Source organism: Lynx rufus, unplaced genomic scaffold (assembly GCF_022079265.1).
Source record: "Lynx rufus isolate CCGP_SWC_20201006 ecotype Redwood Valley unplaced genomic scaffold, mLynRuf1.p SCAF_21, whole genome shotgun sequence".
Lineage (NCBI taxonomy): Eukaryota > Metazoa > Chordata > Mammalia > Carnivora > Felidae > Lynx > Lynx rufus.
Window position 1 is genome coordinate 9410690 of NW_025814836.1, and position 27967 is coordinate 9438656.

Below are 27967 nucleotides of genomic sequence, written 5' to 3' on the forward strand. Positions count from 1 at the left end.
TAGACATCCTTGGCAGATGAGCTTAGGTGTTCTTTCCCCACAATGGCAATCTCCCTCCGGCATCTCCTGCACGTTCTGGGAGTCCAGAGCTGCAGCTTGTAAGTGCATGAAGAGCAGGGACTTGACCTCAGGAGACTCTGAGCCCTGTGTCTGAGCCCCTCCAGGTGGGGGTCTTGGGCAAGTCGTGGTGGATGTGAATACCATCTTGGGCTTGGTCTGGCTCAACTCCCTTTATATGAACTTGCCCGCTGATTTTGTACTGTGCTAACTCAAACCAAGGGTCATCTCCTATGCCCCAGCGGGTGTGGCCTGTCCAGAGCCTGGTCCGCACGCACCTCCCTGCAGAGCCTTGACTGACAGTCTCTGAAGGTCAGCAGCATGCCTAGCATGTAGCAGACACTAAATAAATGTTTGTGCACTGACAAGAATCAAACCACCGAGAACCGCAGTCCAATCCATATTCACACCTCTAACCAGATCGATCATCCTAAGATGTCAAGGTCTGCTCAGAACCTTTCAGGCTCCCCACACCCCCCGCCTGAATGCAGCAGGACATCCGAGCTCCTTCCCTGGGCAGCCCCACACTGCCAGTCTCCCCAGCCTCTTTCCAGCTTTACACCTCCCTGTCTCCTACCTGCCCTCTGCTCGCCCTTTGCGCTCCTCTTGGCAGAGGGTTTGTGGAGTTAATAATTTGTTGTAGGTAGAAGAAGTTGGGGGATGGGCATGCTCCCAAGAGCAGAGGATTCAAGGCCAAGGATAAAGCGCCAATTAAAGCACAGCAACAGCCTGTTCATGAATGAACCACACGGCTCAGAAAGTGGACCCAACACTGAAATTCGTAGGTAGGCTGTGGGGGCCAAGGGAGTGTGGCCTCGCTGTCAGTAACCGACTGTCCCATCTGCCAAAGGGCTGCTGGGGCTGCTGATAGTCCCCCCGGAACGTGCGTTGTTTGGTAACACTTGGACACTGTGGCAAACACACTGTGGGCGCTGACATTTTTTGTAAAAGCTTCTTCCTGAAAACTGGCCTCCTGTTGATGGTGGGTGTCATGAGGTCACTCAAGGACCAAGTTTCTGCAGGCCTGGCTGGCCGGCCTCTGCCTTCACACTCTGCTCTGCCACTACGATGAGGGGGGCAAGAAACCTCCTCCTGGCTCTGCACCCCGCTCCGGTTTCTCTCCCCTGGAATTCACAGTCCTGTTAGCTCCTGTCTACATCCTACTTGTGCAAGCTTCAGTGCAAGGACTGCCTTCCTCATCCCCAACCAGGGTCTGCATCGCCTCCAGTTACGTGACAGGGACACCACCTTGCTTCACTTGCGTTTGTACATTTAGCCACGTTTGCTTGAGTACTGTGACGTGTAAGCCATTCTGTGAGCACTGGGGCAGATGAGAGAAATGGCTTACCAAATGGAACCAAGGCGCAGGGAGATTATGGTTTAAAGGACAGAAGTGTGTGTGTGTGTGTTAAATATGCATCTGGTCGCCCTAACTCATGGGTTTCTTTTTTCTTTTTTTTAGTGTTTATTCACTTTTGAGAGACAGAGACAGAGCATGAGCAGGGGAAAGGCGGGGGGGGGGGGGGGACACAGAATCCGAAGCAGTCTCCAGGCTCTGAGCTATCAGCACAGAGCCTGATGAGGGGCTCGAACTCATGAACCGTGAGATCATGACCTGAGCTGAAGTCGGACGCTCAACCAACTGAGCCACCCAGGTGTCCCTAACTCATGGGTTTCTTGATCTTCATGGACTATGAGCAGGTGATGCTGACCACACAGCCACGAAAGAACACTTGTAGGGAAACCACATGTGCTTCTTTTTGGGGGCACTGTTCTAGCAGAAGAAAATCATCAGTAACAAGTGAGTGGCTGTGTGCCATTGAATTCCCCGGACACGAGGAAGAGGGGGAAGCAGATGCTGCCATTTCCTAATATTTAGCTCTTTCTGGGTCTTACACCCGCCAGAGCTTCTGCAGGGTTGAAATCTGTTAAAGTCAAGCTCCCAGAGAAGTCAGAAAAAGCAGAAGTCTGAAAACAGGAAAACACACTGAGAATATAAACATCCTTGTGAAAAGATTTCTGGGCTCGGGAGCTGCAAATAAATGTGTGAGACTTCTACCTGGTCTTGGGTTGGTGTGAAAACTTTCATTTACAAAAGTTATTTGGGCGCACAAACACTGTAGGGTGCCCAAGCGTTTACGGAACAGTGAAAGGAGTCTAACCCATGCAGAGTTAAGAAGATAATAGTACACGTCACATGGAAACAGAGCCGGGTAAGCCCCGAAGCCTTCATTACTTACTTGTGTTTAGTCCGGGAAGGATCACAATAAACAAGGTTCTGGGGGACAGAAGCCAGCAATTGCATAATGAAATCCATGCACGCGGAATCGCAAAATCAAAGACAGCTGGATGCGGAGAACCCCCCCCCCAATTCACCAGCACTGTGGTTAAGGCACCCCCACTCCAGAGCAAACAGACAGATACGTGTTCCCGTTTGTCCTCAATCACGAACCCTTTAAATTTCGGGCCAAAGAGAAGAAAGGACTACTCTTCCAGGAGGCACAGTGTGATGGCTTAGAAACATATTTCCTGGGACAGTGGTAGTGATTAGAATCAAATCAAGAAGGACTAGGTGTATGTAAGGGCATGGCTCAATACGGATAGTGATGTTTGGGGTGTTTCTGTGTGTGTGAAAAACCTCCTTGTCCCGTAGTGGAGGCTGCGGTCCAATTACCCGCCTTTACACAATCCTTCTTAAAGCCACCGGACATAAAATGTCACAGTGAGAGAGCCAGTGGACCACAATGATATCACTTATGGTTGCTTCTATGTCAGTGCAACCTTTATTGGTGGAAGAAAAATAATTGGTAAGTGGAGGGCTGTGGTCTACAATGCTTTCAGCCTGGTTTTTAACGTTGACAGTTGCAGGTTGGTGGGGTGGGGGTGGGGGGTTACGCCGAGGACCTCTGCCATTGGTTAGGTAGAGAGCAGCCTCACCAGAGTAGAGGTTCGATGTTACATCGTTACTTGTCTCTGCGGGGCCCACAGAGCAGAATTCGTACCTCTTCTCCCTGTCTTGCCAATTCATCGTTCCTCTCAGTTGGTCAGCATTTGACCTGTGGCCTATGGTTAACTGTGTAAGAATCTTCCCTCCTAGAGACTATAAATCCCTTGAGGTAATCGACTGGAGCTCCATGACACTAGGGAATGACACAAAAAGGCAGCTTCTTGAATTAGTCTATTCAATCAAGACGTACATGTTAAAAGGGGATGGGGGAGGGGCACGTGGGTGGCTCTGACGGTTAAGCGTCTGAGTCTTGATTTCAGCTCAGGTCATGATCTCATAGTTTGTGAGTTTGAGCCCCACGTTGGACTCTGCACTGACAGTGTGAAGAGTGCTTCGGATTCTCTCCCTCCATTTCTCTCTGCCCCTCCCCTGCTCACACATGTTTCCTCCTGCCGCCCCAAAATAAATAAATAAACTTAAAAAGAAATAAAAGGGGATGCAGGATAAATAGAATCTTCTAAAATGTATTTGTGAATCCTTGGCCAACATAAAACTCAAGCCCTTCTTTCTATGATTAAGCGAAAATTCCTGGGATGATGGCAGAGGGGGCTTCTCCTTGTTGAACCAGCCAGAAAGACAGGAACAACTTTCTGATAGGGAAAGGAGCAGTCAGGGCAACCAGACCGCTGCGGAGGCCACAAAACCAATGGGTCTAATCTAAACAGAACTGACTTGCTAAAAAGCTTGAGGAATAAACCCAAAGAAACCCTAAAAGTGAAGATGCCTGCAAATGTTCTCTGGGAAGCCGGACTGTGAGAGGAGGTCATGGATGACAAGGGTTTGGCTGGACAGAGGACCAGCATGTTGGGGACGGCAGCCCTGTCCCAGCCTCCTCGTGCGCGTGAGGGCTATGACACATAAGAACCGTCTGTGCCTGCCTCGTCATCCCCAGGAGGAGCGCTCCATGTGAGACCTTCCAAATCCCTGCCGCTCAAGTCCCTGCCAGAGTGTAGGGCTCTCGAGAAGAGAGGGAACATTCAGCATGTAAAGATGAGCAGGACACTGGATGTCTGCCCATGCACACAAAGTGGGCACGAGTGGTGGACCCAGGTCAAGGGCAACGGAGCGGCGGCCACAAGGATGGTGTTATGAGCTGAACTGTGTTCCCCATAAAAGATATGTTGAAGCCCCAATCCCCAGTACCTCCAAATGTGAGCTTCATTGGAAACAGGGTCTTTACAGAGATAATTAAGTCAGAATGAGGTTATTAAGGCGGGTCCTCATCTAATATGACTGACTGGTGTCCTTCTGAAAAGGGGAGACTGAGTCACAAAGGCAGATACATGCAGAGAGAGGACGGTGCAAAGACGTGCAGGGGAAAATGGCACGTGGCTGGGGTGATGGGTTTACGAGCCAAGGAAAGTCGCAGACTGCCAGCCAGCACCAGAAGTTAGGAAGAGGCAAGGAAGGACCCTCCCCTGGAGCCGAGAGGGAACATAGTCCTGCTGCTGACGTCTTGATGTCAGACTTCTGACCTTCAGAACTTGAGACAACACATTTCTCAACAACCAGTGTTTGGTACTTTGTTACGGTAGCAGTGATATAGAAGATAACAAGTGAAACGAAGACTACAGAAGTCAAGACCTGAGATCTTGGAACATTCCATCAACAGAGGCCCACACATTAAAAAAGGAAAACAAAGAAACAGAGATTCTTGAAGTCCAAAAGGATGCCTATTGAGATAAGTAGATTAGAAATATGATAAAAAGGTAAGGGAAAGGACAGCAAGATCGGTCATGAAATTAGCAAAAAGCCTGGGAGGGCTCCATAGTGTAAAGGAGCATTTCAAAAGGGACTTGAGAATAACTACAGGGAGTAAAGGAAGGGACAGATAAAGAGAAAGGGGAGGTCAGCCTTCTTTCCAGACTCAGGAGGAAGATTAATTTAATGAGGCAGTTAATGAAATGACTGAGGAAAAACAATGTAATCTGTTCTGAAAAAGCATGTCTGCTCAAAATGCTGCAATATCAGAATTAGTATAGTGGTTCACTGCCAATATCATTCAAGACAAACAAACACAAGGAAATATTACCATAGAAACCAGATCAATGGGAAACAGAAGTACCAAAATAACTTACAAGCAAACCAATGATGGCATGTTCAACAGTCAACATGGAACTGTCTGCTGCCTCCAAGGGCACACTCAAGGTCAGACTGTAGGGAAACCGTCTGGAAGTCGAGCTAGGATCACAGGATGACACATTCTTGGTGACTCTCTGCGATGCACGTACCGACTTTCCTGCCCACTCTTTCGGCTGACTCTCACAGTAACCTTGTAAGGTCAGGCACCATTTGCCCACAAAGAAGCTCAGGGAGACAATCTGCTCAAAGGTAACAGAACCAGGATGGCGATGCAGGTGCCCAGTGCTCTGTCTGGTCCCATCCTACCATACCGCCATGTTCCCATGGCCATGGAAAAGCTGACACTGTTTCAAAGGCATGACGAGAAATAACCAAGGCTCCCTGATAGTAATAAAGATACCCGAACAACCCCCACCCCCAAATACAGCCATGCTAAGTCTTTGTGCTCCAACCCAGGGCAAAAGGGAAAAGAAAAACTCATGAAAATTGAAGAAAAGTACCAGCAGACTAGGACAGATCCACTAAGCAAAAAATGAAGCGAGGAATTCTAGAGGTACACACCACCATAAAAATGGGAGACACCAATGGTAGGAGGCAGGAGAATGAGTTTTGTGTTCAAATAGATAGGAAGGTGCACATTTACTGATTAAATTCTGAGTGTGAAGGAAAAGTAAATAGGAAAAAGGAAAAGGAAAAAAGGGAGCAGGGAGAGGCAAACATCTCTTGAGACAGAAGACAATATTTTATCTCAAGGCCACGGCAAAGTACAGGTAGAACCAAGGATGGAGGCAGGATTAGAAGGTGGCCAATTCTTTGAACATGAAAACACGCCCTTTTAAGTAATGCGTGTGTGGCAGAGAGAAACCAAGTCACAACAGAATCTGTTTTTAGAACAACAAAAACATTACAAGTAATGAAAAAGAAAACGCACAACTCTGATCAGAATTGCAAAATGAAAAAGTGAAACGTTGTAAACCAGCCCCGCCCAAGTTGGAAAGCTAAAAGAAAACAGGAAAATTAGACCAATTAGACTAAGCGTAGAAAAACAGGAAAATTAGAACAAATAGATTAAGCACAGAAAAACCAGAATGAAGTGAAGACAAGGAAGATAATAAAGCCAAGATAAAGCCAATTCAAGGGCCTTTGAAATAATAATAATAATAATAATAAAGTCAATAACAAAAGACTAAATTAAAAAAAGTTTAAATGTACTTTTAATAATCTGAGAATGAAAATGATAATCTGACAACCGTGTAAAAACAATGTTTAAGTTATGGAAGGTGTTGTCCTTGGCCACAGGTAACAAACCAAATAAAGATGTTGAAATTCCAGATTCACTTTCAAAGATAGAAATTCTCAAAGTGACATAAACAGAGAAAAAACAAAATCATGTACATAAGACAAACAAATAAGGAAAATAACTAGTGGCTCACTGCCCAAAGTTTCCTAATTCAATATGTGTCTTTTTTAGTATTTTATCCCAAAGTTTTAACTTCTATTTTTTATTAATTTTTAAAAATTCCAATGTAGCTAACATACAGTGTTATATCAGTTCAGGTGTACAATACAGTGATTCGGCAATTCTGTCCATTACTCAGAGCCCATCAGGACAAGTGCACCCCTCAACCCCCATCACCTACTTCACCCATCCACCCAGTCACCTCCCCTCTGGTAACCCTCAGTTTGTTCTCCACAGTTAAGAGTATCTGAACGCCAAAAAGTGTTTAATAAAATTTATCACTTTTTCTTCACTAAAATTTTTTAAAATAAAGAGAAGGGTTTTTTTTTTTCTTTAAACATTCACTGTGTTTTTTTTTCCCCTGTAGTATTTCAGTCCTTCCTTTTAAAAATGGGCAGGTTACAAGAAATATTCCATCACTAGTTCCAAGTTAATTTTGCCAACATCTATTTGAGAAGGGGCGGGGGGGGGGACACAAGAAATAAAATGTCTGCAGTTAACTAAACTATTTAGCTTATTACTGAGCAAACCTTTGCTTCTTCAACATAAAAAAAATTTTTTTAACATTTATTTATTTTTGAGAGACAGAGGAGACAGAGCACAAGTAGGGGAGGGGGCAGAGAGGGAGGGAGACACAGAATCCAAAGCAGGCTCCAGGCTCCGAGATGTCAGCACAGAGCCCGATGTGGAGCTCGAACTCACGAGCCATGAGATCGTGACCTGAGCTGAAGTTGGAGGCTTAACTGACTGAGTCACCCAGGCGTCCCTTCCTCAACTTTTAAACAAAGACAAAAATTTCTACCTTATAGGACTGTATAGGGGAATAAAGCAGAATGTCTGCCAAAGTTGTCAACTATGAAGTCTTATGTAAATGGGAGGTTACTGCATCTATAAAATTTCATCCATCCATCCATCCATCCATCCATCCATCCATCCATCCATTCACGCATGCAACCATCTGTTCATCCTTCCCAGGCCCTACACTGGGGGTCAAACACAAAGCAAATTGGCTAACTCCCCTGCTTTTGAGAAGCTTCCAGTCAGATGGGAGAGCTGACATTATACAATAATGTCATCCAGACAATCTCAAACCTAGTTAAGTGCTGTGAATACAATGGACAGGAAGCTCTGAGAGATATAAGGGGATCTGACCAGGCCTGTGGATCAAGGAAGCCTTCCTGAGGATGTTGTGTGGGGGTTACGATTTGAAGGGTGTCCTAGGGTCAAGGAACCGTGTGTGCTAAGTGCTGGGGAGACAGGCATGCTTCTTCTTGGCTATGTGGTATCCACCCTGCACGAATGGTACAATTTCGCCTGCTGCTGGACGTTTTTTTCCCTTCCCCTAATTTCTTCTTATTATAAATAGCAGGGTGTTGACCACGTTTGTGGGAATAACTTTTTTTCCTTTTAAATTATGTCCTAGAGGTATCTCTCAGAAAGGAAATGCCAAATTCAGAACAGTTCACTGGGAGAAAGAGTTTTATGGCTTTTGTCACATGATGCCAATAACTTTGCACACATACGGAACAGATTTACAGTGCCAGCAGTAAGGCCTTGGTGTGCCTATTTCTCTGTGACCCCGCCAAGTGTCTTACTCAGCATTTATATTTATTTTTGCTAGTTTAACAGGTTTCTGTCAGTTCTTTTAAGTTGCTTTAATTCAACTTTCTATAATTATCATTGAATTTATGTATGTATCCATGCCATGATTTGCTGCCTGTGTTTTCTTATATGCAAATTAATCCTTAATTTCTCTCAATTTCTTACTCAACAGAATTTATGAGCAATGTGGTGGCAAGGGCCATGGTTCTGGCTTGGTTACCCCTGAGTCCCGAGCACGTAGCAGGTGATCTATAAACACTGGCTGAATTAAATTCAGTTATCGCCTGCCATGTACATTCTACCAATGATCTATTTTGAATTTAAGTTTTGGTCAGGTTTGTTTTCAAAAATTTTCTATTGCTCTCTTTTTTATATTTCTTTTCAAAATTATATTTTCCTATAAGTGTTTGGCTTTAATATATAAATCGATCATCTGATTTCTGGCGATGTACCTTTATATTTTTAAAAAACTTGGTAATGTAATCATCTCTCTTTCACAACTGGGATAAATGCCCTTTTAAAAATATATTCTGATGGGTTTCCAGTGTTTAACTCACCTGTCTGAAGTGTATTTGCATTGCTACAGATGTAATTGTCTATATACTGATACCCACCATAGCAACCACATCTGATACTGTTTCTTTGCACTCTTTCCTTCTGTGTTTTCCAGTTTGTCATTTAAGCTCAAATCATAGTTTTAATATTTCTGCATCTCTGTTTTATTCATCAGTTTCTTCATTTTAACTAAATACAAGTGGTTTCTTTCACTGCTGTTTCATATCATGGTTTAAGATCTGGGAGGAACTCTGTCACGAAAGCCTCCTTGAAAGGTTATCCTGTGTCCTTGCTCACTTCCTCTACTGTATAACCTCACTACCCTATTTCAAGTTCTAAGAAGAACTAACAGCATGGATGGTATACCCAGAAAGCGTCCGGAGAAGGAAGGCATGAGGGCAGGGAAAGATTCAGTATTTGGAAACTGGAGAAAACAGACACGTGTAGAATCATCAGCTAAATTCCTCACGAAAGCACAAGAAAGGTCGAATTGATGGACAGAGGCCGCAACAGTCCTGAGTCTGAGTTTGCGACTTTTGGAGGGTCTGGTGAAAGGCTTTCTCTTCCTCTCACACAAGCGAGTGGTGAGAAGGCCAGGCCCCGGGTGGTGAGTCTGCTCCCAGAGCCGCCTCCTACCTGCTGGGGTGCTGCTGCTCCAGAGACTGAATTCTGGGGACACCAGTTCCTACACCTGTTACACTGCCAGCTGTGAGGAGGGTGTGAGGGTCTAAGAAGGTGGGAATGTGCATACGTCGAAATACTCTGGAAAGCATAAAACTCTTTTTTTTTTTAATGCTTATTTTTGAGAGAGAGAGAGAGAGAGAGAGTGAGTTGGGGAGGAGCAGAGAGAGAGGGAGACACAGAATCTGAAGCAGGCTCCAGGCTCTGAGCTGTCAGCACAGAGCCCAACGTGGGGCTCAAACTCATGAACCGGTAGACCATGACCTGAACCAAAGTCGGATGCTTAACTGACTGAGCCACCCAGATGCCCCTGGAGAGCATAAAGCTCTTGAATAAAAACTCTTTGCATCAAGCAGTAGGCCTAACCCAAGACAAGGGTGTTCCCCAGAGGACTCAGTGTCCCTCAGAAAAGGCTTCTTGCATGGAGCATCTGGGTGGCTCAGTTGGTTAAACTTCCGACTTCAGCTTGGATCATGATCTCACGGTTTGTGGGTTTGAGCCCCTCATCGGGCTCTGTGCAGACAGCTCGGAGCCTGGAGCCTGCTTCGGATTCTGTGTCTCCCTCTGTCTCTGCCCCTCCCCCACTTACACTGTCTTGCTCTCTCTCTCAAAAATAAATAAACATCAAAAAAAAAAAAAAAAAGAAGAAGAAAGAAAAGGCTGCTTTCCCATGGGATTTCAGGTGCTCTTGCCCGACCTGTCAGTCAATCCATCAGCCACTCATGAAGGCCCCAGCAACAGCCAAGGGGCCATATTTGCTGCTTCCTATCCTTTCTGAGCATCCTGCAAACACAAATCCTTGGACACCACCCCCACCCCCACCCCTCCCGCCCCAGATCACGTGGATGGAGAAGAGCTGCTTCAGCTCGGAAAATGTGCAGCCAGAACGTTTGTTCCTGGGCACAGACACAGGCATCTGAATGGTGGGCCACCAGGAATTTTTAAGGCACATAAGCCAGAGCTGATCCAAAAAGTGATCATGACGACGAAGATGATGATGATGGTAATGATAACCAATGTTCCTCTCTAGGCGAGCTGCCCAATTTAAAACCATTAGAGACTTTTAGAAGGAAATTAATAATTTCTCCATTGGGTTGCCTCAAGATTAATTCCAGTTCTTGTCTACTTGCAATACTCAGAGCAGCCCCAGAAAGCCCTATCGCCAGGCCTGCTAACTGCTTGAATGGAGACAAACATCATGGCTATTCCAGGACCTGCTCAGGCCTTTCCTGGCATTTCTGAGTTTTCCTGTTCCTTTCTGGGCATGCCAAATGTTGCTATTTCTCATGGCAACAAAGCAAACATTGACAGGACCTCTGCCATGAACACAGGCCGTCTCGTTAAACTTTCAGGCAAGGGTTTGGCAGCTTTCAAGAGGGGGGCCAGCAAACCAGAGCCAGGAAACAGCTCCGGCCAGGTCCGACTTGGCTTTGTGTTTGCTCTTCTAAAAGTATGTCCAGACCACGTGGTGTGGGCTCTGGGACCTTCCTCGCCAAACACCAACACGACCTAAGCAACCTGCTGTTGCCAGTGGAAAATCAATGTGGACTTTTCTGCACTTCCCCATTTGTGGGCAGAGGCAGGTTCTGGCAGTCTGACCCGAAGGCACGCAGGAAGGCTCTGAACCTTCACTGGCTCTGGCTTCCACAGAGGCAGCGATTATACACAAAATACCCACCAGCTGGTGGAGGAGGCAGAGCATAAATGCACAGAAAACAAGAGGACTACTTCTGCAAGGTCACTGCCGCGAACACCAGCAAAGGCAAGGTAGTTTTCAGGCTGTGCATCCATGGCAGCAAAGCACCCTTGTAACGACGGCTCTTGCCTAGTATTCTGAGCCCAAAATGCCAGTTCAGACCCACTGCTCACCTGGAAAGGTAGCAGCACTTACCTCTGGCTCCTGAGTCATCCTTCCTGATTGCTGGGTCCCTCTGGACTGTGCCTGCCTCCCTTTCCTCTGCCAGAAGCACGGAAGGAATGTGCTACCATAGGTTAGAGATCACAGGCAGCCCGACACACCCACTGCCAGACACAAAGGCACTTGCCTTTGAAATTCACGTGAATAATCAAAATACCACCTGTTTTGGGGAAGCCCAAAAAATCCTTATGACTCAGTCTGCACTGTAAAGTTCATTTTCTCTTCTGGGCCACGGAGAAGAAAAGTAACATTGTCTTTTCTTTGTCTACTCCTTCTAACACGCAATAATGACTTTTATGCTCTATGACTATCTTGGCAAACGTAGCAGGATTTACCCTGTAGAGAAGATGGCAGATATAGATGCCAACCATTTCTGCTTTTAACCTTTAGCCAAGAAAATCAAAGTCACTGGCTCTCAAGCTTGGGGGCACACTGGAATCACCTGGGGAATGTTTTACACTAAACTGATGCAGGTCCCACCCACGACTCAGATTCAATCAGTGTAGGGTATGACAGGAGCACTGGGATTCTTAGAAGTTCCCAGGGAGTCCATGTACAGAGAAATATGATAACCGCTGATGAACTTGGGAGGTACAGTTCGGGAATCAAGAAATGGGAAAAGCCCTGAGTTCAGAAGACTCAGGTTCTGGTCTGAGTATTACTGCTTAGTATTTGCTGTCCTTGGACAAGTAACAGAATGTCTCTGAACCATAATATTTTCATCTGGAAAACAGATTATATCCCTGCAGTTCATACCAAGGTGTTGTAGGGATCAAATAGGGTAAGAAGGTGTTGGGAAAAACAGCAAGGACAATATAAAGGTAGAGGCTGGATGATCACTATTTCCTTTACAACATGAGGTTAATCTTTAACATTTATTGTACATTTACTATTGATAAGAATATTGGTATTCTTTATGTTATTTATTTATTTTTAAAAATTTTATTTTTACGTAATCTCTACACCCATGTGGGGCTGGAGCTCACAACCCCAAGATCAAAAGTTGCATGTTCTAATGACTGAGCCAGCCAGGCACCCCTGGTATTCTTTAAAAACTACAAAACCAGCAAATAAGGGACCGGTTAAAAGGAAATAGCGATGAATAGAATATAAAAAGATGGGAGTAATAAGTTAGTATGACAGGTACCACATAAATGTGAATTGAGTGGATTCCTGAAAGATACACTCTCAGATGGGATTAAAAACTAAATGCTGTTTATAAAATACACCTAAGACAATCAAAAAACTGAAGATAAATGTCTGGGAAAACTTATAAAAGGTTGATTCAAAAAAAAAAATAACATCCTGGGGCCATGTGAAGAGCGGACAATCCCAATTTTAATGATAGAAGCATGAACAAGATTAAAGCAGTTATTTGACATAATGAAATAAGTCAAAATGGGTCCTAAAGCCATAAACCAGGCATATGAAGCAAAAACTTATAGAACCATGTGACAAGGTAGAAAAAAAAAATCAGAAGCAGGAAATACATATGTACACATAATACATAAACATGTATTTTATAAATGTTTATGTGTACGTCCATGTGTATATTTCAGATTCTGATAAAGAAAGCCAGCACAAATTGATAGCACACGAAAGACTGAATAATGCAAATGACAAGCTAAAATTAGGGGTAAAAAAGACTAAAGTATTTAACTTAGTAAATCTAAAAAAGAACTCCAATAATAATAACTATTTTCTATTAGGTACTTATCATGTGCCAGGCATTGTTTTTAGAATGTTACAAATATTACCACATTTAACTGTCAAGCATCCCTCTGAGACAGATACTTTATCTCTCTTTATCTTTCTTATATTTAAGATAAGGAAACAAAACAGAGAAGTAAAGTTACCATATGAAGGTCCTAGAGCAGTGAAGTCTGGAGCCTGGATTAACCCAGGAAATCTCATACCGCAATATCCAAAATACTCAAAGACAAACACTCAGTATTCAAAGAGGGAGATGTGATGATTTTAGTATAGATAAAGATAAAATTAATGAATAAGAAACAAACCATTAAATACATACATACATACATACATACATACATACATACATACATAAGTAAATCTAGCAAGTCCTTTGACAAAACCACTAGAACATATAAATCCCTGGCTGGTCTCATTAAGTTTAAAAGAGAAAAAGTAAAACTGTCCAACATCATAAGTGAAAAGGGAAATTTATCATCATCATTTGTTACATCAACAAATTAAAGTAGAAAGGTTTCATGAATGTATCAATAGCTGCCAAAAATTCCAAAAAGGAATTTGACAAAATCCCACAATCTTCCCTTATAATAAAAACTCTTAAGCAGAAAAAAAGATACGGAAACTACCCAAATATAATAACAGTCTATATACCAAAAATCTACAGCAAATGCCTATAGATTGCTGAGGACAAGACCTTTAAAATCAGGAACAAGAGAGATGCATCTCTATCATGATGATTCAACTTTTGACATTTCTAGTGATACCACAGGACATGAAATAAAATAAATTATATAAATATTAGAGAAGGAGAGACAAACCTATTTGGAATTTGCAGATAACTTAATCACATGCCTAAAAGTTTCAAGAACTCTTCTAAAAACTATTAGAATTAATAAGAGAAGTTGGCAAAGGGACTGGATTAAACATAAGTAAACAAAAGAGCTTTCCTCCGTATCAGTAACATCAGGGTGAAAACAGACATGGAAAAGAATTGTATTTTATTCAAATAGTGGGAAAAGCAATAAACAAGACAGGTCCAGGTTCTTTATGAATAAAACTATAAAATCTTTTTAAAGTATGAAAAATAAAAATATAAAATAAAATTCAAAATCTCATTAAAGAACATAAAAGCTACACAGAGTCATTGCTGGAAATGCACAAAATGGGAGAACAAATGTGTAATAACAGTCAATATATTTTCAAAGAAAAAAACCCAAATAACAAGTAGAAAATATGCATTAATAGGCTGTAAGATTAAAAAAAAAATGTCTATTATCAAAAAAGTATGGCATTTACCTAGAAATAGATTAACAGGCCAGTGGACCACTACAGAGAATCCCAAAATCCATACGGATAGATCCTGGGGAAAATAGCCATGGTGACATCTCAATTCAGAAGGAAAAGGAAGTTCTATTTAAAAGATTGTGCTGGAATAACTGAACATCCATCTAGCAAAGGTGAAATCTAGATTCCCTCCCTCACACCACACATACAAATACATATCACAAAAATTAAAGCTTAAAATATAAAAAATAAAAGAATAAAAATATTACAAGATGCCCCAGGAGGAGAATATTTATGTAAAATTGAGGTGGGAATGACTTTCTTATATAACCCAGATGCCATAAGAAAAAGACATACCTGATTACATATTCTTGTATCTTTGTTATCACAAAAGATAACAGACAAAAAAGAAAAATAAGGAATTGGAGAAAATATTGGCAATATGTATGATTAACAAACGTTTAAAATCTGATATACAAAAGGTCCTCCAAAATGAGAAGAGATGACCAACCCTTTAGGAAAGTAATCAACAAATAGTAACAAGCAACTAATGTGAATGAGGGGAAAGGCAAATAGTTCATAAAGATATGACAAGATGTTTGATATTGTTAATAACAATAGCGTGGCCAGTAAAACAAGGAGCTCTCAGGCGCGCCTTGGGTGGCTCAGTCAGTAAAGCATCTGACTTCGGCTCAGGTCATGGTCTCATGGTCCGTGATTTCGAGCCCCACGACAGGCTCTGTGCTGACAGCTCAGAGCCTGGAGCCTGCTTCACAGTCTGTGTCCCTTCTCTCTCTGCCCCTCCCCTGCTCATGCTCTGTCTCTCTCTCTCTCAAAAGTAAATCAACATTAAAAAAATTAACACAAACAAACAAACAAAAAAACAAGGAGCTCACATTTTCATCCAAAAGACTGATGAAAATTAAAAGGCTTCTGGATATCTAGAGCCAAGGGAACAGAGATTGCCCATATAATGTTGGTGCAAGAGTGAAACCCCATAGGTTTTTGAGAAAGTGATCCACTTTTAGGATTTAGATCTACAGAAGCAAATATTCTAGAAAACCAGGCTGTACTACAAGGGGCAAAACCGAGAAATAACCCAAATGTCCACCAACAGGAAAAGGGCAGAGGCAACTAAGCTACATTCACTCGATACATTTATTTATTTGTTTGTTTGATTATTTATTTATGTATGCTTATTTATGTATTTATTTTGAGAGAGAGAGAGACAGAGCGAGTGGGGGAGGGGCAGAGAGAGAGAGAGAGAGAGAGAGAGAGAGAGAGAGAATCCCAAGCAGGCTCTGCACTGTCAGCACACAGCCTGATGTGGTACCTGATCTCACAAATTGTGAGATCATGACCTGTGCCAATATCAAGAGTCAGATGCTTAACTGACCTTAAGTGACCTTAAGTGACCTTAACTGCCACCTAGGCATCTCAGGCATGTATTTAAAAGAATGGCTTTTAGCCACATTGACTGATCTAGAGTGCTAGATTTAAAAAGCCAAATTGGGGGCACCTGGGTGGCTCAGTCAGTTAAGCATCCAACCCTTGATTTCAGCTCAGGTCATGGTCTTATGGTTCGTGGGATCGAGCCCCCAGTTGGGCTCCGCACTGTCAGTGTGGAGCCCGCTTGGGATTCTCTCTGCCCCTCCCCTGCTTGTTCTCTCTCTCTCTCTCAAAATAAATAAATAAACATTAAAAAAAAGAAAAAGCCAAATTGATAATGGAAGTAACGCAACATGATTTTTTGTTATTACAATGGAAAACTAACTAAAACCACATTCTGCATGTTTTTCCAGTTTAATTCAGATATAATTGACATATAATATTGGGTAAGTTGAAGGTGTACAACTTGATTTAATACACTTATATGTTGCAAAATGATTACCACCACAGTGTTAGCTGACCCCTGTATCATGTCACCTAATCATCATTTCTTTTCTGGGGTGGAACATTTAGGATTTACTCTTTCAGCAACTTTCAAGTATATAATACAGTATTATTAACTATAATCACAAAGCTGTATATTAGATCTGCAGAACTTCTTTGTCTTATAAGTGAAGTTTATACAGTATGACCAACATCTCCGCATTTTCTGCACCCTCCAGCTCCCGGCAAAGCATCTACTCTGAGTTTCTATGAGTTTGGCTTTTTCTGATTCCTCACATAAATAAGATCATACAGTATTTGCCTTTCTGTGTCTGACTCATTTAATTTAGCACAATGTCCTCAAAGTCTATCCATCTAGTTGAAAATGGCAGGATGTCCCTCTTTCTTGTGACTGAAAAGTATCCGATCATATATATGTACCACTCCTTCTTTATCCATTCATCCATAGGCAGGGACAACTCACCATTTTTCCCGGACAGTTGCTGGACAAGGTGCTAGCCTCAATGAAGTACTTCCTGAGGAGATGTTTGCTGGGGTCAGGACTGTCCAATAAGATGTAGGAACAGAAGAAGGCCCCATGCCGAAGCAGGAATATGGCGATGTCTTCATTTCCTAAAGGACAGAAAATGGGAAGCTAAGGTCATTCAGATGTAGAGTGTGGCACAGTTGTCCAAAATGGCGGACGCTAATATGTGAAATGGGAATGCAAAGAGTAGTTGTGCTGGTAGAGCTCCTCTACTACCTCCCTTGAGGCGTCAAATTCCTGTTAGTGAGAGACTTTTTGTGGGACCCTGACCTGTGGTGTGCCTCCTACTACAGTCCCATTTGCCACAGTTGGTCCCTGTCACCGAAATCCCCTTGCAGGGGTGAGTGGGGCAAATGAGGGAAGGTGCAGACATCTTGAAAAAGAGGCAAATAATGGAATTTTCAAATGTCTCCATACAGGCTCTTTAAGAGCTATACGTGAGGGTGAAGCCACCATCCCACATCTGGAAACTTTGAGGCTTCCCATGGGCAGGATTGGCTGGGGGACCCACCTGACTTGATGGCCGCATAGAGGGGCAAGCGCACAATGACAGGAAACTCGTTCTTCCTGACTGCGTAGCTTTCCGGGTCGGCCCCGTGTGTCAGGACCAGGAGCTTCACCACCCCCAGATGCCCTCGTTGGCAAGCCAAGGCCAGCATCCAGTTCAGCAGCCTCTGGGGGCTGCAGGGACCTGGGAGGAGATGACAGGACAAAGGGAAAGCGTCACTGAAGGGTTCTGGTTTTTCCCACTCCCATGTCCCCTTGGACTATTGATAGAGCTGGCCTGTCTCTAGCTGAAAGTGCCTTCTGTCAGGTTGATGCTGCTTTCTGGAACAGTCCCTCTGAATTGCATGGGACACTTTCCCACATCATTATAAACCCACTTGCTCATCACATAATGCCAAAGGAGAAAAAGCAGCATTTGAAACAGCATATATAGTGTAATTATAACTGAATAAAAAAAAATGTATGTGTGAAGTAAAAAAATGTATGTGTACTTTTGAAAGTAAAAGGTACCATCCCAGTGTTGCAGCTTTGACTCTGGGTAGTGGGATTATGACCATTATTCCCCTCATCCTTCTCCCCATCCCCATCCCCACCAACAGCATTACATACAGGGACATGGGCTTTGGAGACAGGCAGCTTAGGGTTAAAACATTTCAGCGGTGTAATCTTAAAACAAATTTCTTCGCCTCTCCCTGATTCAGTTTACGCATTGCTAAAATGTGAATAATAACACTCACCCTCCCAAGTTTAACGTGAGGGTTGCATGACATAATGTATGTCAAGTGCCTGGCTCAAAACATTCTACCTCATTATATGTCATCATGTTTTTAGAGTACTAAGACTTTACTGTATTTCGAAAATATCTGTAAGACACATACACCACTTTCATAAATGAAAAGAAAAAAGCTATGATGAAAGAAATAGATCTAACTATCCAGCCTAGAATTTTGAGAATTACTCCCTGCAAGAACCACCTACTTAATTCCAGAATGAAGTAACATTTAGCCCACTGAATGAACAGAGACAGTGTGGGCTAAAGTGTTACAATATCTTCAAGTTCAAAGGAATGCAATGCCTTTTAGATGTAGCTGCCATGGAACAATGATCTCTCTTCCACATTGACACTTGCCAAGTGCACTATAACATTGTCTCATTTCCAGAGGCTGAAAGTCCTTAGGAACCAAAGTGGTCCCAAGCATGGAGATGGGGACCCTCCCCTCCATGGTAAGAAATTGACCAGGACACAGGGGTGAGGAGGGGGTGGAAGAAATGAAGATTCAGCACAAAGGGCATCTGGTGCAGTGCCTGGGCTACAGCAGATGGTAAATAAATGTCCCATCTTCTCCCTCTGGTAACTAGAATTAACAACTCAAAGGAGGTGGTACTTGAACACATATTAACAAGTGATCCCTAACTCATTTACCACCAGGATATCTAGAGACGAGAAATCCAGTCATCATGCTGCTAACTGCTGTTGAGGATGGGTGTACACCAGTCTTAGGAAGCTGTATCAGGCTATATTTCAAAGCTATGATTTTCGAATGAGGAACTCAAAGCTCAGAGAGGTCTGGGAACTTGCCAAATGTCCCACAGTAAATGGCAAAGTCAAGGATTAAGCCATGCAAAACTAAAAGGTTTAAACACGTGAAACCAAAGGGTTCTTTCTGAACCATATGAAACCCCTACATGTATTTTCTGAAGTCCCAATCCAGTGATACTCAGAGAGAGCCCCATTTTGGTCTCCATCTGGCCTCTTCCTCCCTTGCGCTATCTCTGCTCAGCTACAGAGACCAGAAATTACATAATGATGTACCCACCCCCTGCGAGCCTCGAATCTCCTCTTCTCAAACCCTCCCTTGTTCTCTAGTTGTGTCTTGTGTGTCTTCTGGTCTCACATTACTCCTAACAATGGCTGCCCTCCCCTCCAGTTTGGGAATTCACAGGGACACACACACACTGTTCCGCCCATCTCTGCACTTCCTGCAGGTTCCAGAACAATGCTCTAGACTCCTTCAGTCCTCAGCAACTCTGTCCCTAGTTGAGTTGAAGATAGGATGCCCCAAGAGCAGCTGAAAACAATGCTCAGGTCCAGCCATGCTCAGGCCCCTTTTCTGCAAAAGTAGGCAACCTCAGCCCTTCCTTCTCTTGTCTGCCAACTAAACTCCTACTCACCCTGCAAAACCCAGCTCAGATGTCATCTCCTTATGAAGACCCTGCCCTGTGCCCAGACAAGACATTCCCTTTGTGTTTGTGTATTTACACAGGCCACTGTGTAAATACTTCAACCTCAGCACAGTTACACTGCACGGAGTTACTCCGTTCTGTTTTGATTTCCTCGGCTTGACCAGGAGCTCTGAAAGAGCCGGGACCACCTTTTGAAAGTCTCCATGTCTCTCAAGTTCCTCAGTTGTAACAAATGTATGACACTGATACAAAGTAAAAATAGCAGGGGAACTTTTTGCAGGGCGGTATATGGGAATTCCCTGTCCTTTCAAATCAGTATTTCTGAAAATCTAAAACTGCTTTAAAGAATATAACCTTTTAATTTTTTTTAAAAAAAGGGACATAGATCCACATTCCTTATCAAATATGGCATGAGAACATTTACCTCCTGAGCTAAAGGGAGTGAGATGTGGGATGTGGTGTTGCCATTGGCAGGCAGTTTTGACTTTGGTTGTCAGTTTGATGCCCCAGATTTCTGGAGCTCCTGCTTTGGTAAAAGTGTGAAGAAACCAGCATTTGGAGGGGAAGCCCTCCCCCACCTCCCCCCCGCCCCCGCATGCCGATCTGATTCCTAAGAAGAGGGTGTCCTGAGAGGTAGCCAAGAAACTCACACCCTGTCATTTACCTGGCAAAGATTCAAGCAATTCCTGCACGATGTCAGTGTGCCCAAAATGTGCTGCCACCACAGCTGGGTTGTCATCGGTGGGCTCCGTGGGCAGCTCCACCCGCCTCTCGGTGAGAAGGTATCGGACGGTCTCCAGATCCCCATAGGCTGCTGAGATGCTCAGGAGCCGGCCCTGGTCAAAACAGAGCAGGAACAATAGGACTTTGGGGAGCTGGGTGCTGTTAGGAAGTACCAAGAGAATCAACTCGAAATGCCTCGCCAAGTCCGTGGGCAAGACTGGGCTGTGCTGTCTGGGATGGCACTATGGGTCGCATGTGGGTGTTGGGGACTTGCAATGAGGGCTCACGCAAAGTGAGAGGAGCCGGGAGCATAAAATCACACGCAATTTTCAAAGACTCAGTCCAAAACTGTCGACGACCTCGTCAATAATTTTTATATTGATCACGTGTTGAAATGATCTTTAATACATTCGGATTAAATAAAATATACGGTTGATATTTCATCTGTTTCTGTTTCCTTTTTGAATGTGACTGCTAGACAACTTGATATAAATGTGGCTCCCATTCCGTTTCTTTGGGACAGCATAAGCTGCCATAACCTTCACGAGGATGGGGACCATGTGAGTATCCCCATCTGAGGCAGGATACTAACACATGGACAAGGACGTGGAGGTTCAGAGGGGTTTTGTAGCTTGCCTGTGATCACCCAGCTAGGAAATGGCTTTCAAAGACTATAAAAGTGGCCTTGGCTTTTTGTGGGCTCACCGGGGCTGCCAAAAGAACCCTGGATTGGCATGTGCAGCGTGTGACTGCATTACTGAAACGTGAAGTCCTCCCGGAACTTGACTATTCCCCATGGACTTGGGCATCAGCGGTGTTCAAGGAGGTGCACGCAGAACCCACATTGGAACCGAGGCAGTCTGTGCCATCACTGACATTTACTGAGGACGTACTGTGTGTAAGAAGCTGGGATGAGCACCGAGGGTGCCAGAACCAATCCGTGGCACGAAAGAGCACATTTTGCTTGCTGAACAGGTTAGGAAACCTGTGCTTTCGGAGTCACTGTAGGGTGAGATGGACAGGGATGGGTCAACAGAATCCCAGGGATGGGGACAGATATATTAAGCTCTTATCATGCACTGAACATCCTATTTACATGGTCACACTTCATCCTGATAACAGTCTTGTGAGGACTGCATCTGTTGTTGATCTTAAAAAAAGAAAAGAGCCTGGGGTGGCTGGGTGGCTCAGTCAGTTAAGTGTCTGACTCTGGATTTCGGCTCAGGTATTGATCTTGCGGTTTGTGGGATCGAGCCCCGCGTCAGGCTCTGTTCTCACAGCTTGGGATGCTCTCTCTTCCTGCTCCTCCTCCCCCTCACCTCTCAAAAATAAATAAATAGACTTAAAATTAAAAAGTAAAGAGCCATTTATTTTACCTGAAAAATGGGTTTATTTGGGAATAGCAGAGGAATTGCAATTCAGGACAAGCCAACTACAGTGAACCATAGCCAAGTCTGGAGAACAGAAGAGAGGGGCTTACTTTTACAAGGGAAAAAGGAAGAAGCTGGGAGGGTGTTTCACTGAGTTCCCATTGGCTGGGCTGTTGCTGGGCAAGGAGAAATTCTTCCTTCCTCCAGCTGCGGTGTGGTAAGTAAGCCTCCTTGGAGAATGCAGGGTTTGCTTCTGAAGGTGAGTGATAGTGCGTGAGAACTCCCCTTCAGGGCTTCCAGACTCCAGTTTAAGTGAGGTTTCTTTTATTTATTTTCACACTGTATTTCCATCTTGTGGGTGAGGAAATGAAGGCGTGCCCACAGAGAGGGAATTTACAGTCTGCAGAACTATCCAGGATTTGAACTGGGGTCTGTCTAGCCCCAAACCTATGTTCTCCTCATTCTATCCAAGACTTCCCAGGAACTGTGGGACCTGGAGGGAGGCCTGGGCTCTGAAGGAGAGTGAATGAGCTGGTGACGTGACATACTCATTCAATATGACCGAAAAAGCAAAACCCACTGGCCTGCCAATCTGCCCGGGGTGGGGCCCGGGAGGCCTGCCATTCCAGGAAAGCACTTGCATTAGGGAGAAAAACCACAGGGATTGATTAAATGATTCACTGCACACAACCAACAGCTGTCTAGACGCTAGTGGGTTGGAGGCTTAAAAGCCCCATCCTCATGAAGTGGTAATTTCCTAGGAGTCAGCCTGAAGCCAAGAGGAACCAGAAGGCAGGAAAGGTCAGGGCTGGCACTCTGGCTAGAGACAGCCCAGAGGCTCTATAGCGTGTATTTATTTTAATTCAAATAGCACAGAAAAGTATAAAATAAAAAAGGAGGCCTCCCTCCATACCTCTACTTCCCAATGCCCTTTTGCAAAGGAAAGTGCTTTTACACAGCCTTCCAGAACATGTTCATCCATATCAACACATGGGTAATCCCACATGAAACCAAACTCTTTTTTTACTTTAGTCATTGTAACTTAAAAAAATTTTTTTTAATGTTTATTTATTTTTGAGACAAAAAGAGAGAGCATGAGCAGGGAAGGGGCAGACAGAGGGAGGCATACAATCCAAAGCAGGCTCCAGGCTCTGAGCTGTCAGCACAGAGCCTGACATGAACCTTGAGATCGTGACCTGAGCTGAAGTCGAATGCTTAACCGACTGAGCCACCCAGGCACCTGCAGTCGTTATAACTTTTATTGGCATATAACACACCTACAGACAAGGACACAAATTGTGTGTTCAGTTTCATGAACTGTTACAAATGAGCACATTCATGTAATGGACATCCAGACCACGGAATCTAAAATTATCTGTGCTCCAAAGTCCCCCTTCTAGTCACTGTCCTACCTGGAATAACCACTATCCTGACTTTTAACACCACAGATTCATTCTTGGCCAGTTTTTAAATGTTATAAAACTGGAATTAGACTTCACTTATTTTTTTTTTCTGTTTGCTTTGAAGTAGACACTCATTGGAAGTTGCAAAGACAGTCTTGAGGAGCATCCATGTTTCCTTAACTCAGTTTCCCCCGATGGTGACACCTTACACAACTGTACTTCAAGATCAAACCCAGCAATTTGATGTTAGTACAATGTGGGTATATCATTCTGCACTTGTGCAAACACCACTGTGATCAAGATACAGAACTACTCCAGGGTGCCTGAGTAGCTCAGCCGGTTAAGCATCTGACTTAGGCCTGGGTCATGATCTCGAGGTTTGTGGGCTCGAGCCCTGCATCGAGATCTGTGCTGACAGCTTGGAGCCCAGAGCCTGCTTCAGATTCTGTCTCCCTCTCTCTTTGCCCCTCCCCCCTACTCTCTCTCGAAAATAAACACTAAAAAACTTAAAAAAAAAAAAGATACAGAACTACTCCATTGTGAGACCAGTCTCTCCAGCCTCCCCTCCCCCGCTTTACTGTCACACTCACCTTACTGCCCTCCACCATCACTAACCCCAGCAGCCACAAATGTCTCTTCCATCTCTATAATTTTGCCATTTTGAGAATGTTTATATACGAATGGAATCATACAGAATGTGACCTTTTGAGATTGTTTTTTTTTTTAATATCCTGCTCAGCATAATGCCTTTGAGATCCACCTGAATGGCTGCATATTTCAAAGAGTTTCTTTGTGTTACTTAGTATCATATTTATATTTTAATATATTTATACTATATATTACATTTTATATATGTGTAGTATACTTTATATTATATTCCATTGTATGTATAACCACTCATCTGCTAAGAGTTTTACGTAGTATCTAGTTCCTATTACAAGTAGAACTGCTAAGAACAAATCATGCACAGATTTCTGCGCGCACATAAGTTTTCATTTCCCTAGGTTAAACGCTCAGGAGTGCACTTGCTGGGTCATAATGTAAGTGTGTTTTTGTTTTTAAAGAAACTGCCAAACTATTTTCCGGAATGGAAATATTCTCACCACAATGAATGAGAGATAGTTTCTCTACATCCTCATCAGAATTTGGCATTCTATTTTTTTTAATTTTAGCCATTCTAATCAATATGTAGTTATATTTCATTGTGTCTTAATTTGCATTTCCCTAATGGCTAATGATGTTGAACATCTTCTCATGGATTTATTGGCCATTTGTATATACTCTTCAACAAAATGTTTCTTCATCTATTTCCTACATTACTTAACTGGATTGTTTGCCTTTTATGTTGAATGTTGGGAGATTTTTTATGTATGAATCAGAGATGAGTCCTTTGTCAGATATGTGATTTGCAAGTATTTTCTCCAAGCCTGTAGCTTATCTTTTCTCTCTCTTAACAGGGTCTTTCTCAAAGCAAAAGTTGTTAATTTGTCAATTTTTTCTTTTATGGATAATTTCTTTTTTGGATTTTCTATGTAGACTGTCATGTTATCTGCAAAAAGAGATCATTTTATTTTTCTTTCAGATGTGTATGCCTTTTATTTCATTTTCTTGTCTTACTGCATTGGCCAGAACTCCCAGTAATATATTGAATATAATTTTATATAATTATTCTCAAATAAAACTTCCAGTATTACATTGAGAATAGATAGCCTTGTCTTATTCCCAATTTAGGGGTAAATCAGTCTTTCACCATCAGGTATGAAGTTTGTTGTAGGTTTCTGTAGATATTCATCAGGCTGAGGAAGCTCCCCTCCATTCTTCATTTTCTAAGAGTTTCTATCATGAGGGTATTAAATTTAGTCAAATGTTTTTTCTGCATCAAGTGATATGATAATGTGATTTTTTTCTTCTTCACTTTAAGCCTTAATCCATTCAAACTGATATAATAAAATACCACAGACTGAGTGGCAGAAAAATAACAAAAATTTATTTCTTACAGTTTTGGAGGCTGGATGTTTGAGATTATGGTGCCAATGTGGTTAGATGAGGGCCTTCCTCCTAGTGGCTGATCTCTTCTGTCTTACATGGCAGAATAGGGCTAGGGAGGTCTGTGGGATCTATTTAATAAGAGCACTAACCCCATTCATAAGAGCTCCAGCGTTATGACCTAATCACCTTCCAGAAGCCTCAACTCCAAACACCATCACTTTATTCAACGTAGGCATTTTGGGGGGACACATTCAGTCTGTAGCAGTCTATTAATATGGAGGATTATATTGGCTGATTATTGAGTACTGTACTGAACTAGTCTTGTATCTCTGGAATAAATCCCACTTGATCATGGTGTTTAACTCTTTTCATATATTGTTGAAATCTATTTGTAATATATTAAGAATTTTTGCATCTATATTCATGATGGCTCAGTCTGTACTTTTCTGTTTTGTACTGTCTTTGTCTGGTTTGGGTATCAGGTATATTGGACTCACAGAAGTGTTGAAAAGTATTCGTAGAGTTGGTGTTAATTCTTTTTTAAACATTTGGTAGAATTCTCCCATGAAGGTATCTGGGTCTATACATTTCTTTTTTTTTTTTTTAATTTTTTAAAATGTTTGTTTCTGAGAGACAGAGAAAGAGCATGAGCAGGGTAGGGGCAGAGAGAGATACACACACAGAATCTGAAGCAGGCTCCAGGCTCTGAGCTGACATGTCAGCACAGAGCTCAATGTGGGGCTTGAACCCATGAACCATGAGATCATGACCTGAGCCGAAGTCTGTTGCTTACCTGACTGAGCCACCCAGGCCCCCTTATAGATTTCTTTTTAGGAGGTTTTAACTTGTGAATTGAATTTCCTTAATAGTTAAAGGGCTATTAAAATCATGTACGTATTTTATAGTGGTGAGTTATAGTTTGTACTTTTCCAGGATTGGTCCATTTCATCTAAGTTGTCAAATTTATGTATATAAAGTTGTTCCTTTGCAATCCTTTTGATATTTGTAGGGTATGTAGTGCCATTCCTTATTTCCTTCCTGATATTAGATATTTTTCTCTTGTCTCTATGTTAGTTTTCCTAGAGGTTTGTCAATTTTGTTGATGTTTTCAAAAAATTACCTTTTTTTTTCACTGACTTTTTCTATTGTTTTTCTGTTTAAATTTCATCATTTTTCTACTCTTAATTTTAGTATTTCCTTTCTCCCACTTGATTTGGATTTATTTTGCTCTTCTTGTAGCTCCTTTAGGTGGAAGTTTTGGATCATTAATTTGAGACTTCTCCTCTTTGTTAATGTAAGTAGTTAGTGCTATAAATTTCCCTCTCTGCACTGCCTTAGCTGCATCCCACAAATTTTGACATGTTGTATTTTCATTTTTGTTCAGTTAAAAGTATTTTTTAAATTGCCCTTGAGACCTTGTCTTTGATCCATGGGTAATTTAAAAGTCTGTGGTTAGGGGCGCCTGGGTGGCGCAGTCGGTTAAGCGTCCGATTTCAGCCAGGTCACGATCTCGCGGTCCGTGAGTTCGAGCCCCGCGTCGGGCTCTGTGCTGATGGCTCAGAGCCTGGAGCCTGTTTCCGATTCTGTGTCTCCCTCTCTCTCTGCCCCTCCCCCGTTCATGCTCTGTCTCTCTCTGTCCCAAAAATAAATAAACGTTGAAAAAAAAAAATTAAAAAAAAAAAAAAGTCTGTGGTTAGTTTCCAGGTGCTTGGAGATTTTCCTATTATCTTTTTGCTATTAATTTCCAGTTTGATTCCACTGAAGTTAGAGAACATATTCTGTCTGATTTTAATTCTTTTAAATGTGATGAGGTTTATCTTATGGCCTAGGATGTGCAGTCTATCTAGAGATATGCTCTGTGGACACTTGAAAAGAATGTGCATTCTGCTCTTGTTGTGTGGAATGTTTTATAAATGTCAGTTTGATTCTGTGGGCTGATGGTGTGAAGTTCTGTATCCTTACTGATTTTCTGCCTAGTTGTTCTATCATTTGTTGAGAGAGGGTGTCAAACTATAAGTCTCCAATTATTATTGTGGATTTATCTCGTTCTCCTTTCAGTTATGCCAGTTTTTGTTTCACATATTTTACAGCTCTGTTGTTTGGTGCATGCACATTTAGGATTGCTATGTCTTCTTGATGGACTGACTCCTTCAACGTTATGAAATATTCCTCTCTGTCCATGGCAACTTCCTTTAGTCTGGAGTCTATTTTATCTGATACTTAGCCACTCCTTTCTTTTGATTAATATTTGCATGGTATATCTTTTTCTATCCATTTACTTTCAACCCACATATATCCTCTTTGAAGTGAGTTTCCCATAGGCAGAATATAGCTGCTCATGGTTATTTATTTATTTATTTATTTTTAATTATTATTATTATTTTTTAACGTTTATTTATTTTTGAGACAGAGACAGAGCATGAACGGGGGAGGGTCAGAGAAAGGGAGACACAGAATCCGAAACAGGCTCCAGGCTCTGAGCTGTCAGCACAGAGCCCGACACGGGGCTTGAATTCACTGACCGCGAGATCATGACCTGAGCCGAAGTTGGCCACTTAACCGACTGAGCCACCCAGGCACCCCTTTTATTTATTTTTTTTGATCTACTCTGCAGTCTCTTAAAGTTTATGTTTTTGGAAAATTTATGTTAATATAGTTACTTACATATTAAAGTTAAGGTCTGCCATGCATTTTTTTGTTTTGTTTTGTTTACTCTTTCATTTTTCTGATTATTTTCCTGCCTTCCTGTGAGCTTCTTAAACATTTTTCAAATCCCATTTTGATTGGTCAATAGTGTTTTTGAGTATACCTCTTTGTATGGTTTTGTTTTGTTTCTTTTCAGGGGAAAGTGCGAACGCAGTCCCCCACTACCACAAATTATGTAGTCCAGTTTCCCACATTTAGGGAAATCGCAGGGCTTAGCACATCCGGAGTGCAATGGATGAGCCTCACCCTGGGAAAACCATCTTCGTGATCATGGTATCTCCCTTGCCAGGTAAGTGTACCTCTTTGTA

At 42.6% G+C, this 27967-nt stretch overlaps 1 protein-coding gene and 1 non-coding gene across 2 annotated transcripts in view; both read right to left on the reverse strand.

Annotated features, from left to right (window-relative positions):
- The window catches only part of LRRK1 (leucine rich repeat kinase 1), a 127367-nt gene that overhangs the window by 57092 nt on the left and 42308 nt on the right, over positions 1 to 27967 (reverse strand). Inside the window, exons 3-5 of the mRNA XM_047086572.1 lie at positions 20133 to 20304; positions 17289 to 17468; positions 16715 to 16863 (exon numbers count right to left, since the gene is read on the reverse strand). Of these exons, the coding sequence (XP_046942528.1) occupies positions 16715 to 16863; positions 17289 to 17468; positions 20133 to 20304 (501 nt within the window). The remainder of the gene's footprint in view (positions 1 to 16714; positions 16864 to 17288; positions 17469 to 20132; positions 20305 to 27967) is intronic.
- Positions 27793 to 27956, reverse strand: LOC124517436 (U1 spliceosomal RNA). The gene has a single exon (XR_006963441.1). It is a non-coding gene; the product is annotated as a U1 spliceosomal RNA (small nuclear RNA).